The sequence below is a fragment of the Trachinotus anak genome, unplaced genomic scaffold (genome assembly GCF_046630095.1).
Source record: "Trachinotus anak isolate AG129_WGS33_773 ecotype Australia unplaced genomic scaffold, CSIRO_AGI_Tana_v1 ptg000032l, whole genome shotgun sequence".
NCBI lineage: Eukaryota > Metazoa > Chordata > Actinopteri > Carangiformes > Carangidae > Trachinotus > Trachinotus anak.
The window spans coordinates 18,987,754-19,005,915 of NW_027273883.1; the positions used below are offsets into that span (position 1 = coordinate 18,987,754).

Consider the following 18,162-nt stretch of genomic DNA (forward strand, 5'->3'; position numbering starts at 1 on the left):
AAGTTAATGTAGGTCTTGTCATTTCACACCAAAGTGAACACTATTAACAATAAAACAAAGAAAGCAATTACACTGGCATATTTTTCTTTTTACATTATAATTACTCTTAGTGTCCATCTGTGTTGGATGAACACAAGGCACACTGTAATGTATAAGGCGTAGAGAGAGAATTAACTGAGATGAGAACAAAGAGTAAAGTAATTTGTTATTCATTACCTCTTTCTATTACAGGACACACAATGCTGCAGTTTGACAGTATAAAGCAGAGAAAGTGTGATAAGGAGAGATAGAGGGAAATAAAGAAACCAGGAAGACATAGTGTGATCTCCAACAGAATGAGAAGACTTCTGCAAAGAGGGACAGAATTACCTCAAGGGACTGATTAAAATGAGAGAGAAAGCAGGAGAGGAAAGAAAATGTCCCAGTGAGAGTTGTTTGGCTTCACCAGTTACCCTGCCTGCTTGTCTCATCTCTTCTCCTATTTGCACTTTCTTTGTTTCTGCTTTCTCCCCTCTACTCTGGGTTTTATCAGCCCATGTATAGTGTGAATCTCCCACCAGAGTCAGCCAGCAGACAGTCTGGTTAGCAGTCAGTCTATGAGCCACACAAAGCTTTCTTCCTTTGCATGGCAGCCACAGCTATGTAATAGAATAGCAGTGTTGTTGTTACCTTTGACGTTTATAATCACTCACACTCCTGCTATTGTGTATCAATTATAAATGTTGCTGCTGGAGAGCAATACATTTTTACTTGGTCCTTTAAACAGATAAAGAAGGGCAAACCCTTTATACCAAGTTAGTGAGTACTGGATTTATAGTGTGTCCTGTAATGTCCTGTGACCTTGTTGCACAACATTTTCTCCATTTTCTAGAAAGATAAATAAATATATTATCACTATCAAAAATACAGTATGTTCATTCTAAATCCAACAATACTAGGCAGGCTTAGCTGAGCTGGGCTGCAGGTTGCCCTGTTAGAAAATTTAAAACTTTAAATTAATTAGTTAAGGCAAATATTTTTTAATTGTGTTTCCATAAAAAAGCCCATTGTTGTGCTAATTAAAGGCAAAAAACAAAGAAATATATTTAGATTAGGAAACTTTATTTTTCCCAACTTCGTCTCTGGGTTACAGGAAGCACACAAACTAGATGTAAATGCTAATAAGATAGTAAACCATATTGATGACTCTATTGATGAGGTGTAGCAGCATCTTGAATGAGAAACAAAATATCTTTAATTTTACAACAACCTCTCTGCACCACAGAGCATTGGGTGACAGCTTTGGTAAAAACATTCTATAGCACTTGAAAAAAACATGATCAGAATGCATGATCGTTAATCCAATTCCTGTTTGGAAAATTAAGGTTTCCACCCACAGCAGCAAGATAAAATTCTAATCAGAGCCCTGCCATAGGAGATCTGTATGCAGCCATCTACCCAGGAGGAGAGCTTTAATTACAGTGCAGCTCCAGGTCCAGAGCACCATGCTAACTTTAGACACACCCGCTGTTACACATACACATACACCAGGGTGAGAAGGCAATAGGCAGAGCCTGTATACACTTACAGGGCTCTAAATGTCGCCCTGAAGCCACACAAAGTAAGAGAGCTAGAAAAATATTGGTTGGGGAAGCATTAAGCCACAAACAGTGAGCACAATAAACTGCTCCAACACATAGTTTTCTGACAATTTTGAACCCTGAGGCGATCTTTTAGGGCAAACCTGTGCTCAGATATCTAGTATACAGGGGCAGCAGAGAACATCGTGAGGAGCAGTACTGCATGGTACAGTAGGCGTGAATGAAACTGGTTATTGTCAGTAGATGAGGCACATGAAAATACTGATATATCAATACTATATTCATACTGCATACAGGAACTCATCAGCACTGTGTACTGTATTGTTTACATACATTAAATATTTGAAAAATAGTTTGATGACAATTTGGGCTCATATGCAGAATTATAGGGCATCTCCTAATCAAAATGATAATTTCCTTTGTAAATTAATTTGTGATTTATATTTGCCAGAAAATGTCTCTGATATGCCCCGGTCTCCACATGCAGCTCCTAAAAAAAAAAAAATTTTTTATATTTTTTCATGACGTGATTCAGATTCAGCCTAGACATAGAGACTGTAGTGTTGGTGTCAGTTTTGTGTAATGTTGCTGATATGATGTCCATATGACTGTCCATACGATCTGCAAGATGTGTACGTCACGCGTGAAAGATAGGCGAGCTGCCAAATCTATAGATCATGTGACGCAGCCACAACGCAAGAGACATACGATGAAAACCCAGATGTACGCAACCACTACGCACATGCGTCGCATCCAGTGTGTCTCCAGCCTTATTTCCCTATAGAAACATTATATTCCCAACCAGCTGATATTAACACCCACACTGAGTACTCCCAACATATTCAAAGCTTAGCAGACAAACAGTGGCATTAAAAGTAACTGGGAGCCAGTACAGTGATGCACGAACGAAAGTCACAACAGTCTTGTCAATAGCAGCATCCTGGACCAGGTGATGGCAAGATAAAGACGAGAAGATATATATATAAATATTTTGTGTGGGAAGTCCATCCATCTTCAGCTTTTGTATCTACTTACAAAAGAAGTCAAAACCTGTCCACCTGAGGGACATTGAGTTGAGAAGACACCTGGGGATCATATCATTGCCAGCATGCAGCTACAGATAGCAAGTCCCAGAAGACTCTCAGTGATGCCCTCAACCAACATTAAGTAAGAGAGCAAGAAAAACATAGGTGGGGGAGGAATTAAGTCCCATACCTGCAGTGCAGCCTCTGCCTCCTCAAGAGCTGGCCGCGCAGCTTCAAGTTTCTCCTCAGCAATGGCCTTGTCAGCTGAGATGCTGTCTACAATGGCCTGGGCCTTGTCCTTCACTTTCTGAACCTCCACCTTCACTCGCTCTGCTGCCTGGGCTTTGACTGTTACTTCCTTCAATACCTGGGAATATGCACAATAAAAAAACATAGCAGTGAATGACTGCAATCTCAACTTGTATTCCTTCTTCAGTATCAACAAAACAAAAATAACCTGTAATATCATGTTTATTCTGTTATCAATATACAGTATAGACACCTCTGTATAAAGTTTACTGACCTGAGACTGTACTTCTACTTATTCATATAAAGAAACATCATTAATTTCACTGCTGTTTATGTGCAATACCTGCACATACAGCTACAGTAAACCACAAATTACCAGACTAATAAATATTCATATTCAAAAAATACAATGCAAATATGATATTCATATCCACACATATAATGCTCACAAATCAATGTGACAAGTGTACATGTAAATTAGGGACTGTGTTGCTGTTTTAATTCAAAATCTCCGCTTGATTAATTCATTTTCAAATGTTTGTGAAATTTTAGGCCAACTAAAAAAGCCAACAGTGGGAAAGCAAGAAAAGAGTATGTACACTGTACCTCTAGAGACACTTTCTCAAACTAAACATACACATACATGCATGCATATACTGCACTTAGAAAAAAAACTCTCCTTTCTGAAACCTACCATATCAGCTTTGTCATTGGCAACCTGTAGCTCCTTCTCTTTCACCTCCAGCTCCTTGCTGAGTGCTGCTACAGACTCTGATGCCTCCTTCAGTTTCTGGAGACCAGTATTCATCCTAAACACATGAAATATTACACATCATCAGTTAAGCTGCATGCAGTTCCAGCCTACATCTTGCCCCTTGCTACAATGTGCCACACTCTCTAATAGGCATCAGCACATCTACACCTGGGGTCCTGCTTGTTGTAAATATCTACAAAACCTTCAAGATGAACTACACGCCATTCTGACTGAATCTTTGGTCCATCTGGTACCAGGTGATGAAAATACTTGCCCATTATTTAACAGGAAAACAGCTTTTTCTCCTTGGTCACTTTGTAGCATGTGCCTGCTCAGAAATCTAAATGTAATGATATTTCCTTCACAAGCTGCCAGTAAATCTTGGGAGACTCAGGGAATAGTTGATAAGCCGACATGGGCTCCAAATCACGACAAAACGAGCACAGCAATTGTATCAGGTCTGCAATGTTATTTAATGTTGTAATTTATACTGAACCAGCTCACATTAAAAAAAACAAAAAAAAAAACAACTCTAAACTAAGTTCTGCACTGACCCCTGTGATGATCACTTACTTCAATAGGATAACTACTGACTAATCTAATATTAGTCAGTCCCTGTAACAGTTCTTTGAAAATCTGCCTGTGAAAACAGCTGTTTTCCAGGACATACACTAACCTAATTACCAATGCATCACTGTTGACTAGCGACGCTAGAGGAAGACTGAACTGCAGATATAAGATACAACAACCTTATTACCCTATTAAGCACACTTACACAATCCAACTGTAACACAAAGGGATGTAGACAATTTGCAGTATGTGCAGCAGGTGAGGTATTGATTACAAACTAATTTTAGCTGCTGGCTTGCAAACATGGAAAAAGTCTCTCATCTCTGCCTTTAATGCAATAACATTAATAACTTTAATGCAGGAACATGGAAAATTTTATGCCAGACAAAAAGCTTAAAAGTGCTACAGTATATGTTATCGTTGCAATTACAAGTGTTTCAATTAGTCACTTAAGTCTGTTTACCTGTTGGCAAGGGTCTGGACTTCAGACTTCTTCTCCTTATAAATGGTCTTGTAGCCCTGAATGAAAGACAGGTAGGACTTGGGTGTGACGTGGGTGGAGCGTCGGTATCTAGATTCAAGATAGATTACATTGGGTTAAGTTCATGTCATTTTAAACAGAAGGAGAGTCATCTGAGAGAGTTGTCAATGTTTGAACATTAACTATTAATCTACATTTAGAAGCACTTTTATTTAATTTATTTACTATTTACTTTAATCAATATGATGTTTGTGCTGAAAGATTTTCAAAAAGAAATTCCTCTTGTGCACACTTGGGCCTAAAATCATATTAAAGGGACACCGCCCTGGTGGTCATGAATTTCCTGTCATCTTTCTGCTATCAGCTCTTTAATGAAGTAATAGATTTAATAAAATACTATACCTCTGGAAGTAGTCCACACACTTCTCTGCCACACCATCCTGAAAAGAGCCCATGCACTGAACTACCTCACTTTTGACCTGGGGTGAGCAGTCGATGTCATAGACAGACAGGAAGTGCTCCGAAACTGAAGGACAGGAAGACAGAGGAGGATGAAATACAAAAGAGAAGAAGAGAGGGGAATTAATTGGAGAAAAACTGTGAATCTGTGGAGAGTTAAAATTGGTTACAGAAACAAGATTGGCAATTGTAAACATAACCAAGGATATTTACAACTAAATACACTGACACACTAACAAATTCAAATTGATTGTTTTCCAGGCACAAATGACTGTGGGACAATATGGATTACTGGCTTTTGTACATCTATGACTATAACATATGTACCATACTACTAAAGGATTAAACAAACTATGGAATTGAAACAGAAGGAAAAGAGCAGCAGGAAATAATTGGAAAATATTGACATTTTCACAATCCATTTTCTAAAGGCAAACTGACAGTGCTTCCAACAGATGTGCTGGGAGAGATTGGTTTTTCAGGACAAAATGAGCTACACAGATTTACAATTGCTGAGACAAATTAAGACCTATTTTGCCTTATGTATATGTATGAAAACTCAATCATGATCTAGAGTATATCAGCGTAATTAAAGAAAAGAAACACAAGATTAGCAAGATGATAGACAACTGTAGTCGTGCTACTGGGGATTACCACTGCAATTTCCTCTCTTATTAGAGTCAAGACAATTTGAATTTAAAAATTTCTAATTTTATTCTCACTTTCAGTAATCAAAAAGCACATAGTTATATCCCAGTTTAATCTGCCTTACAATACAGTGAAAAACATTGCACCCAGCCACTCTAAATGGGAGATAGAACGCAAGGATGTAGTACAAACTGTACATAATGATCAACAAAGGTTACCATTAGATCGGAAGATCATATCAGCATAAAATAAAATTTGTACCTGCAACAAGCGCGTCCTTTGGCCAGCGGCTGAACCAGTCCATGGTGCAGCCAGATATCAGTGCTGGAAACTTTAATGCCCGGTTGCGAAACTTTTCTCCAACAGGTGAGAAGCATAGAACAACATGGAGATTATGTCGGACTCGTGACATGAAATACTCATACAGGTTTTCGTTGGTCGGTGGTCGTCTGGGAAACTCTCGCTTCATCACAGGGATGAGATCACTGAGGATTTCATCAATCTCATCACGAGCAAATAAGTTGGACACCTGAGGACAAAAATACACACCCACTTATATCACGATAATGTCTTTATCACTGATCTACTCATCCAAATCATGTGGGTAAGTGTGTGTGCGTTTGTGTGTATACTGAAGGTAAGTAACCTTTCTACATGATAAGTTAATCTTTGTTCGTACTGGAACTGTTGATATTTTTAATGTATATAGATGTTTACTACTGGGTCGAGTATAAGGATAAGTACTGTATGTTTAGGATGACAAACGATCGCTTAATTAGGCTAGGCTTTCAAATATTATTTAGTGTTTGAGGCACATGGAAAAATTTTCACAGCATTTCAAAGATTTTCAGAGAAGCACCATCTGAAATGAAGCTCTGCCAATATGATTATGAATATCTGCCGATATGATTTTCATTTCCTGTTTTGATTTGATTTCATCACATGCTCAACTTTCCAATTTCTCCCTCTAACTTTTGTAGTCATTTCCTCAACCTCCTAATTGCCTACTGTGACTTCCCTTTACTAATAGTATGGTTGATATTTAAAAAAAAGTAACTGCTAAGCAGCTGGTGAATAAACTAATGATAATGTTTACTGTGAAGCAGCTGCAGGAAATGATTGATTTTTAATTCCTTAGCTTGGATAGCTGAATTTTAACTGGGGGCAGAAGATGATTTGAATTAAATCTGGGCTTTTTTTGATTGGTTAGGCACAAAGCTGCAGGTGCTCGTTCAAGCCTCCCTCATTGTCTCTGTACTACTTTAGCCTCATGGTGCGAAAGGAAAGAAAAAAAAAACTGCTGTCTGCTATCTGAGGTGTTGTAGTTAGAAGCACCATGTCTCTAACCATCTGCTGGTTTCTTTCACATAAACAACAACCTCACATTAACAGCTCGCTCTTTCTTTTTCTTTCTCATCCCCATCACGGCAGTGACTGTCTCTCACACACAGTCATCCTAACACGTCTGTAACACAAACTTCTCTCTCCCTCTTCAACATACACAAACATGATAGACAAACCTCTCACCTGATATAAATAAAAACCCAACACAGACACTGCTCTCTCCTGGTCCCCACTTCTATTTACCTCCCCTGATAAAGCAGGTGCTGCTTAAATTTTCATCCAGCCAGGGAGGCAGAGAAAAGGTTTGAGAGGAGCAGGTGGAGGAGGTGGCTAGAGATGCTACCATGAGGAGGCAGACAGAGCAACATAAAACAAAGGAAAAGAGAATGAGCAGATGGAAAAGGATGAGGACTGAAGAAGGGCAAAGAAGTAAACAGAAAGAGGTAAACAAAGGAAGGGTTGAATGTAGGTGGGATATAAAATTAGAAATATCTGGAGGTGAAGGAAAGGGGACAAAAATCACTAATTGCAGTAATAAAAAGTAATTGCACACCCAGGACTGTTTGTAACATCAGCTGCCCATAGTGTTGATGAACTGACGTTATATTAATAAAATAATGAATGTAAATGAAACAACAGAGGAAAACAAATGTTTTATACCCTTAGAATCGACACACTGAGCAGATGATGAAAATGTAGCCACTTTTTCTGCATTGTACTGTTTATCATGCATAGTTTTCCAATAGATAGAAATATAGAAGATAAAGGAAAATTAGCTTTGCCTCTGGCTGCTGCTTGAAGCAAAGTTAAGCACAAATTAAGAGCTGGTCTTAAATCTAGCAGTGTTGACGCTTATGTCTTTTTGAATAAAAGCAGAATCAACCACTCGTGCAGGCCTCATCAGTCTGCCATTAACTTTCCAAAAAGGAACTTTAGCCGGATTAAATTTGTGTAATACTGACAGAAGCAGAGTGGAAAGTCCAGTGTTCAGTGAGAGGAGGAAGAGGAAAAAAAGGATGGAGACTGATTGGCAGGTGTGAAATCCAACAATGAGAGCTATTTTGGGCACAGCAACAATGATATTAAATATATTTTTAAACAATTTTTCCTCCCTTGTAGTTTCCCCTCTCTTACTATATTATCCTACTGACTAATTATTAGCCCAGCAACTAATTATTTCTTTCTTTGTTAGTAGTAGGTTAATTTATACTCAAAATAACATTACTCATGTTGCATTAAACTCAACAGAAACAATTCAACAATCAGATGCTCAGATTCTTAATCTACTCTTATTGTCCTTCATAAAGAGCAGTTAACTGCTGTTATTGACAGTGAGAAGAGTCAAGTCAGCACTCTGAGAAATGCATGTTACAAATTGTGAAAAAAACATTACACGGGGCCTGTTTTCACAGCTTGCTGCTGCCCATGCATTAAACTTGATTAGAACATCATTACATCCCTTCAGAACATAAACATCCCAGCAGTGTGAGAGAGGAAGGAGAGGATAAAAAGAGGGAAGACTCCTACAGTACATCAGCACAGAGCAGCAGTACAGTAGAAACAGCATCCTGACGGAGAAATAACTGGGTTGTGATACCTTATATAATTTAAACAGCTTGATGTTAGGTGTGTGTGAAATAATTATTAGCTCACTAAATGTAAACCCCCACTAAAATGTGTTGAGTACAGCATCCGTTGAATATGACACCTGACATAATGCAATACTAGAATGTGCTTTGTGGTACGTAAATAACTGGGAAAAGTGGAAGAGAGAAAAAAGACAACAATGAAGAGCAGGATAAAGAGGAGGAGGAGAGGGAAAAGAGGGAAACAAGAGAAGATGCATGAGAGAGAACAGAAAAAAGCCAGAGGGAAAAAACAGACACTTAGAGGAAGAGACATCACAAAACACAGGTAGGAGTGGAGGAAAACTGTGGTGAAAACTGTAAGAACAGAAGAGGCAGAGGAGGGTAGCAAAGAGGATACAAAATAAGAGCTGAGGAAAGTGCTGTGAAAATGCTTTGTTTGCCCCACTGCATCTAGTACAGTGGATAATTGTGGGACTGCCGTAGAGAAATGTGCAAACAGTGGCACTTGACCTTGAAGCTACCTGCTGCTTTCGCTGCTGTTAGAGAATAATACAGGAAAAAAAGTCATTCTGCAGCTATAATACAGAGTGCTGCAGTGCAGAAAAAGACCGAGCTGTATCCATCTCTTCTTTCAGTTACATCTTCAATTCATTACATCTAAATCAATGACAAAATAATTGTGAAATGCTGTAGCATTGAGAGGGAGAATAAAATTTGTTTTTAATATGATTGAATTGAGATGAACTGCACTGCTCATAATCCATATCCATATCCTTATTTCACTCAAGGGTGAGTGCCAGCTTTCAGTTTCAGAAGCACAACAGAGGTATAATTAAGGCTTTTGTAGAAAATATTTATCATCTGATTCAGTGTAGCACGGTAGGCAATGCCAGCTTGTAATCATTATAAAATTCATTTTGTAGTACAACAGCTAGAGAACATTGAGATCATGGTGAAAACATTTTGTTTTATTGTTTTGAGTGTGACTTTTTGACTAAAATCATGCTTTCACTTGGTCCCAACCCTGAGGCATTGTTTTTCTGTCCCACTTAAAATTGGCATAGAACTGTAGTAGTATCAGTCATTCAGCCGTTCAGTCAGTCAGACCCTAAGTTGCTGATCTGTCGGATCAGCACCTACTGTGGGAAATGACCTCCTAATTAAACAGTGAGGATGGCTGGTGTTATTCAGTCTTCTTCCTTTATGCAGCTGTAGAATATCTTGTAAATCAAGAGCATCCTTTTGAAATGAAGCAAAAAATTAATATTTTTTAATCTAGAAAGCTTCTCATGTTTTCACTACTTTATGTTTGTACTGTTGTAACTGACTTACCTCCAGCTTATCCAAAATGAATCTGCATAGTTTTTTAGTTTTGCATTTTGCAAATTACTTTGCACCTTGTCCTGCCTGGCAGTTTTGAAATAAATTTAAAAAATTAAAAAATTAAAAAATGAACAATTAAGGCTTCTGCTATAAGGGCACATCAGTTATTTAGCTCTATCTCATAATCTCTGGCCAGCAAAATCAGCTACTTTTAAATCTCTTGTTATTTGTCTTTCACACATTTAACTCTATAGTTCACATCAAATACAAGTTAGACACACATTTAGGTATGTGTGTTTTTGTGTCTTTTTTCCATATGTGCACTCCTGACCTCTCCAGATGAAAGGACATTGTTCATGTACTCAAGGAAGGACTCGTCCTTGATTTCGTTGTCGGTAAAGATGAAGCTGATGCCTTTCCCGTGCTGCCCAGCTGTTCTGTACAATCCCTTCAAGTCATCCATCAGGTTGGCTGTGTTGTATGAGCTGACAAAAAACAGAATGCATAAAATAAAAGATTTTTCCTCTCTTTCTGCTATTGTTATACCAAATAAACTGAGCCACAGAGAGACAAGGAACACGGTGTGTGGGGGTGTGTGTTTATGAGTGTATACAGTGTGAGGGTTTGAATAAATTTGAATATGTGAATGGTGTTGTTTGAGTTAGAGATGTTCTTTATTTTTTTCTTCTTTTTTTCCTGACAGCAGTGCATTGCTGTGGCAAGTAACAGCTCAGTTTATTTTAAGTATTGTTGCTTCATTTTGCACAGACAGAGCCTTTAAAAATGATATTAATTAGTACCTATATAATATGAATTCAGATCTAAAAAATTTTAACCAATATGACAGAAAAGATCTTTACATAAATGTCTATAATGTAACTATATTGAACAGTAATCAGCAAAACTGAATATATGGTGTGTTGCAATCAAAACAGTGAAAGGGCAAAACATTGAATAACTAACACTAAAAGGTGTCAGTAGGATTTTCAAGTTGTGGGTGGTTTTACTAGTTGAAGTATTAAAAAGAAAAGTATGAACATTGACAGATTTCTAGCTTGAAATGTGGTAAATAAGCAAACAGTGTCCTAGCTGCTTGTTTTTGAATGTTTCTCCATCTGTTGTGTGTGTTAATTATATAGATGGAAATGACAAATACACACACGTGCAAAAGTGGAAGATTAATGGGTGGAATTAATTGCAAGAAAATAAGGAGAAAAGATACGAGAAAAAAATATCTAGCAAAAGAGTAACAGTAAGGACTTTAAATGGCTAGTTTACATTAGAGAATGAGAGTCGAATTGAGTCTGCATGAGTAAAACAGACATAACTGTACTGGATGTGCGTGTAAACGACGAGAGCAGGTGAATGTTTGAGTGTTAGAGAAAAGAGACAGCAGAGAAAAAAAAAGAAGGCAGGGAGACATATAATCGAGGTGCCTGTCGTCTCCAGAGGCCCGTGAATCCAAGAGGAGAAACACAAGGCTCATTCATATTAATACCAAACATTCAAATCTGTTGGAAAAGAGCAGATGGGAAATATGATGGCAACAAATGCACACAGGGACTGAGAGAGAAAAACATTTGACAGGTTGGGAGAGTGAGAGCGAGGCCAGAGTGTGACAGAACAATGAGGCACACAAAGTGTAGGACAGAAGAAGCAGAGAAAAATGACAGTTGAAGCAAACGAGACTCAACTGCAGTGAAAAGAGACTCATAGGAGACAGTGATATTGTTTCACAGAGACTCAACTGATGAGGGGCCAGAGCTGCCAAGATATTTCACCAAAAATATCAATCTGATTCAATTTATTTCAGGAATTAATACATGCTCTTTGCAACTACTGAAAGATGAATGATGAATATTTTTCACATGTCAAAACTGAGCTTTAAATATTTATATCCTGACAGAGTACGGTGGTTTTGATTTAATATCTACTGGGTATATTTGTTTTGTTTTAGTTTTTTTATGGTGATTAAATATCTGCAAAGAGACCAGGAAGGGTGGAGAGACCTGCAGCCTCTTGGCCATTACATTACATAATTAACAAAAAAATATTTCAAGTTTAACCTAATTCAAAAAGGAATGATACTGTGCTAGAAAAATAGGTGGGTCCTGACTCAACACATGATTATAATAAACCTGTATAGAAAATAACTGCATCCCAGTGGTGCAGTGCATTAGGGTTAGCTTTGCAACGTCTGAACTAAGATACGTCCAAAGATATCCACACAAGAATTCATTGAGCCAGCACACTATGGGCGAAGTTTTAAATCATGAAGTGACTCAGTATAATTTAAAACTCATGAATCATAAACAATATTTTTTTGTAGATACAATAAAAATTTCTAAATGCTCTTAATAACTGTAAATCATATTTCTTGCCTCAAATATATCCACAACCAATTTTGATGAATAATTAAGGATAAATTTGACTTTTCCACAGCAGCTGGAATGTTCTGAAAATCAAAAGACTCATAGATGACAGCCCAGTGTGGAGCATATGTGTGGGACATCCTTTTAACAGCTTCCATGAAATGATGACTGTCATTGGAAAACGCATATTGTACATCCTGCCAGACATTAATGAGCAAATACAGTGTGGGCTGACATTAACTCAGATGTTCCTGTCATTCCACAATCTTTGTCAGTTTCATGACTTGATATTAGATATTTGATATCATCATATGCGTGCGTCTGTGTGTGTGTGTGTGTGTGTGTGTGTGTGTGCGTGTGTGCGTGCGTGCGTGTGTGCATGTGTGAGTGTGCGCGCACACCTAATGTACTGAGCATTACCGTGTGAGAGTGATCTGGAAGATCCTGTATCCAGCTATGAATGAGGCCAGTCTGGTCAGGCTCTGCTTGCCTGAGCCCCCAACACCCACTAACAAGGCATTACCTCCAGGTGTTCGGATTATTCGCGACACCTAAACAAACAAAACCAGACATACACAAAAAATTAGGATGAATAATGTATGAGCATATGTGTGAAAATGTGTACCTGAGACACAAAAACACAAAAAAGCAAAGGAGACAGAGAAGAGAGAATTTGTGTGAGTGCAAGTGCATGTGAGCAAGCAACAAAGCGTGAAAGCTCCACAAATCAAGATGTACTACAGTAAACCTCACAGAATATTTTTGGGCTTTGAGGCTGTCTGAGAATATCTGTCTGTACTAGATGTGTAGCTATTTGCTCGTTAATGCCTCAGTCACAACAACTTGATAGGCTTATAATATCTCAAGGCTCTGTCTCTGTGTCTCTGTTTTGAGTTGGCTAAGACATTTTTATGTTTATACACTTTAATTTGCCTAATTTAATATTAATATATACTGACCATTTTACAATACTTTTTGTTCTATTCTGTAACATCATATAGCATACTGCAAATAGTGCCATCTCTTTACTTTAATCACACTAATGTGACTAAATGATAAAAGAAACTTTTCTGTAGAGTACCTTGACCAGATGTATCATAGCATCCTGAAAGAAGACCATGTCCATCCCAGTACCCCTGATGCTCTCATTGTAATGGCTCAGGAACATGTTCAGACGGTCTTTTAAACCTTCAAATGATTCAATAGGCTCATACACTTTGGGCAAATCAAAGTCTGAATCTTCTGGTTCCTCCCCTGTCAGGAAAAGCATTTTAAATTAAAATGACCACAGTAAAATAGCTAAGTAATTTTCTATGACAACAACATCACTGACATTGTCTAGAGTCTTGTTTTCAGTAGTTTTATGTTGATTAATCAATACCTGTAGCCTCTGGTGCATCTCGTAGGAAGTCAACAAAGTATCTGTCTACTTCATAGTCCACTATGTTCTTGTGCTCCTCGCCAAGCTCCTCCTCTGCCAGCTTCGCCAAAGACTGGTCAAACCACTCCACATCCTCAGGCATCGTAAATCTGTCAGCTATCACACGTTTGCATTCGTGCTTCCACAACGCCAGCAACACCTGGAAATTATTTTTTGTATTAGTGCCATCCTTCAAGCTAATAAGGTGAAAAATCTTCTGTTGAGGGAGGTCTCTCAGCTATCAGCTAATACATGCCAGAATGACAGGTGCGTTGATAATTCAGATCAAAAGATTCAGATGGGCAAAGAAAAGCATTGAGCATAGACACACTAGATCATTAGCTTACACTGAAATTCATTAATCAAGACACTGATCTATATCTATTGATTGTAGAGATCTGCACATACAGCACCTCACCATGAAATAAAAGCCTGGGAAAGTTGCATCTATTTATATTTTATGGCCCTGTATTCTATGAGTGTTTTAGTTTATTGTAATCTAGTCCAAGTCTTCTGAGTTGAGTTGGCTGCCTCAGCAGCTATGTTGAGCATGTTTGCCTAGACTCTGCACACCCTGAGGTAGAAGATATATTTCATTTTATTTAATTATTCAGTGAGGCCACAAACCAACAGAATTAGCCACCTCAGCAAGAATTGAGCTTGCAATGCCAAAATTTCAGATGTTTATTTTTTTTCCCCATTTTATTCTTCCCAACTAAAAACACTTCTTTCTCTGATATTGTATGTCAGGATATTATATCACAAAATATCATGTAGTCACACAGCACCTCTACTACATAAGAAAGGGGTTTAAACACCAGGCTCTCTAGACTATTTTACTCTATTATACACCTCTCTGCACCACACTTTGCTATGCTACTATACTACACACACACATACACACACAACCAGACCAGTGATTTAAATCAAGTTAAAGCACTGTGTTTATCTGGTTACTATAAAACCTGTCTTTACATGCAGCACCATATACTGGAGGCTTTTTTGAATGTGGACTGATGCGCAGTGAGCGTAGCACCAGGCTCAGGACTTACTTAGGCTTATTTATTGGAGTGTTGTGGTCAGTGCACTCTTAGTTTAGACATAACAAAGCACAGCCAAAAGTAATGATATTTTATGTCATTCTCTTTCGCTGCTGTCACAGCAATACTGTCCATTTCTGAAATATTTACAATATGTACACTAACTGTGGATACCTGATCAAGAAAATCTGTTTTCTCCAGTGGAAATCCAGCCATGTTAACTATGTTTCCTAATTAGATGACATTTTAAAGATAAGGGTAAAACCTTGTTAATTAAGTGAATGTAAACACTGCGTAAATCTTCTCACCGGGACAGAGTTGACAACCTCAGCACTGGTATTGAGCATGCCTTGCCACACCCTGGAGAGATCCCTCAGGTTGAAGATGTAGTGGAACTTAGCAGGAGTTGGAAGCATCTTAACCTTGGTCAGCTGCCAGAGACGGCGGGTCAGAGACACCAGGCAGGGCACGGTGCTCCGGACCTCCTCAGTGAAACCACGGCGTTCACAGAAGTGGCCCTGACCAATCACACCTATATTATAGGGGTGATGATGAGATAGTTGTTGAATTGAAGTCAAGGAAGTGACCAAAGCATAGACACAGTACGCACTGTGTCGGTCATGAAATTAAAATTTGAACCAACTTTTATCAATTCATTATAGCAAGAAATATACAAACATATAAAAATACAAATAATTAGTTAAATAGCAAAAAAAGTATCCTTGTCTCACTACAGTATTAGTAGTATTTCAGCAAGACGACAATGTATCTTTATCACTATCAGTCTTGATAACACATCAATTAATAGGTCAAATGTTTTGATTGAATACATACAACAATAATGATTCTACTGCATAGTAACACCGTTTTTACCCACCAAATATTTTGTCTATGGAGGAATTGGATGGCAGAGTACAGTTAAAGATGGAGAACTGCCTTTTCAGTCTCTGTGGGATGTCATTACGGCCTCCTCCTGGATGGATCATAGCTGCCAGGAACTGAACATCTACAATATTGGTGAACTCTCCCGGTTTCTCCAGATTGAAGAACCCATTCTGCTCCATCAGCTGTCGGACTATCTCATTAGTCACCTATGATGAATGACAAACAAGTACAAGGTTAAACAAAGAAGAGGATTGTTTGTTATTAATTCATGTTCGCGTATTACCTTGCTGTAAGCTTCAATTCATTTCATTTTGTAATTTACTTAGGTCACCAAAATGTATGAAATTTGACAATCTAAAATTTAATTAATTAAAAATGACTTAAAATTAAGAATGCTTTGTTTTAAATTATCTTTCATTGTTTTTCAGGCCAAAAAAATGTGAGTCCTATCATTTATTTAAATACATGTATATACTAAAAGAAAAGGAAGTGTTTTCATCCTGTGATGTCAATGATGTTAAAATCATCCCAAACCTGGTCTCCCCACTCGTTTATGACAGGCATGTTGATATCATCTACGAAAATGGACATTTTCTTCCCTGCAGGTGGTCCATATGTGGTTCCCATCCTCTTATCCACATAGCTCTCAACTGTCCTCTAAAAGAGAAATGGGGGGAGCAAAGAAAGAAAATAAGACAACACATGGTGACGAAAAAGATAACAAAGAGTGAGGGAAAAAGAAAGACAGGACAGATCTATTAAGTTCCACTCAGACATAATCCGTTGTGACAGTTTGATCAATGTGCAGCTTAGCCATGTACAGAAAAAAGACAGTGTTCCTTCCTCCAGCCTGCACATTATTCATCAGACCAGACATCGATCAATATTTCCCCACAAGTTCATGATAATCCATGACAAGTTAACACAGATGTAGAGCTTTCACTGTGGAAGAATGAGCTGTTGAATCTAAATTAATTATGGGTATTGTAAATACATGGTTGTTTTACCTGGAACATGAGTGGTGTGGTAGCAGAAGAGAAGTTGAGACTCTTTCCCATGTGGGTCTCAGGATCATATTTTGACATGTAGCTCTTAATGATAACAGTCTTGGCTGTTCCTTGTTCTCCAATCAGCAAAACAGCCTAGAAAAATGTATAGATTTTTATTATCATGCTAAAGTTTCAGATAAGACAAAAATCTATATACTAACTTTGCTCAACAATTTTAATGCACAACTTCCAGCTGTTAAAAACTTGACTTAGGAGCTGTGGCATAACAAAGGACATATTGTATGTCCTCGAAGGTCAATACAGACACCAAAAAAGCAGATAAGACGGAGAAATAGGATAAGAGAACAACTGTCAGCCTTATTACACTTGTTTGAAAAGGATGAGATGTTTGCTTTAGACAGCTTAAGATACCAGTATACTTCACCACCTGAACTTACTGATCAGTGATTAGTAATCACTGTCAATTATTCATGGTGACTACCACAAATTGGTTTGACTCCTGACAGATCCATCTGTTAAAACAATGAGTCAACTGATGACACAGGCTTGTGTTTAGCTACAAATTAAAATGTAAGAGCGCACTATGAGTAAGAGCTAACAAATGCAATAGAACTATAGAGCTTCAGTTTAAGACCACAGTTTGCTGTAGGGAGTATTACATGCTCTCATCTGATCACAAATGACTGTTAATGGTAAATCCTGTGGTAACAAACAAAGAAGGTGGAGCCAGTTAAAAATAATGCTGTATAGGTATATAAGCTAATTATATCATTGACCTTTATTACAGTTTAACATAATGAAATAACATTTTTCTCAGATCAGTACATTTTGTTCAAAATGTAATTCCATCAGTCTCTGGAAAAAAAGTAAATTAAATGTACCCAGTAAAAGTAAAAAGAATTGAAGGAGATTCCTGAATGAACAAAAGTAAATGAAATCTCATTCCTACACAAACCATCTATTTAGAAACCCACCAGCATACAGAAGCTCCCCACTTTCCTCTAGTGGCATTATGAATCTAATGACACACAGACACACACAAATACACACACAAGCACTATGATGAATGGCATGTGGTGGAGTATTTTATAGGCTTTTAAGTAGAGTACTGACCACAGCATTTGAATGTGGTCTTTTAGCAGAGTCATGCTGTGTACAGCCATTCTGCCATGTTATCCATCTTAAGTGTGTGCATTTGTGTGTGTCAGGAATAAATGAAGCATTATAGACTGAACAGAGAAGAGATTAAATGGGCTCTACCCTCTCTAAAACTTTATCATAAGCTTTGTGTGTGTGTGTGTGTGTGTGTGTGTGTGTGTATGTGTGTGTGTGTGTGTGTGTACTTGTACTTGCTACATAGTAAGGACCAAAAAAAGTATTTTACTAACAGAGTGAGGACATTTTGGGAAAGTG

The 18,162-nt window shown here is 37.9% G+C and overlaps 1 protein-coding gene across 2 annotated transcripts in view; it reads right to left on the reverse strand.

Annotated features, from left to right (window-relative positions):
• Positions 1-18,162, reverse strand: part of dnah5 (dynein, axonemal, heavy chain 5) — a 97,122-nt gene that overhangs the window by 34,895 nt on the left and 44,065 nt on the right. For both annotated transcript variants that reach the window (XM_071469016.1, XM_071469015.1), the window contains 13 exons: positions 16,747-16,881; positions 16,274-16,396; positions 15,732-15,945; positions 15,163-15,386; positions 13,776-13,974; positions 13,476-13,648; positions 12,815-12,945; positions 10,354-10,507; positions 6,028-6,295; positions 5,062-5,185; positions 4,642-4,749; positions 3,549-3,663; positions 2,796-2,972 (listed from right to left, as the gene is read on the reverse strand). In XM_071469016.1, coding sequence (XP_071325117.1) covers positions 2,796-2,972; positions 3,549-3,663; positions 4,642-4,749; positions 5,062-5,185; positions 6,028-6,295; positions 10,354-10,507; positions 12,815-12,945; positions 13,476-13,648; positions 13,776-13,974; positions 15,163-15,386; positions 15,732-15,945; positions 16,274-16,396; positions 16,747-16,881 — 2,145 coding nt within the window. The remainder of the gene's footprint in view (positions 1-2,795; positions 2,973-3,548; positions 3,664-4,641; positions 4,750-5,061; positions 5,186-6,027; positions 6,296-10,353; positions 10,508-12,814; positions 12,946-13,475; positions 13,649-13,775; positions 13,975-15,162; positions 15,387-15,731; positions 15,946-16,273; positions 16,397-16,746; positions 16,882-18,162) is intronic.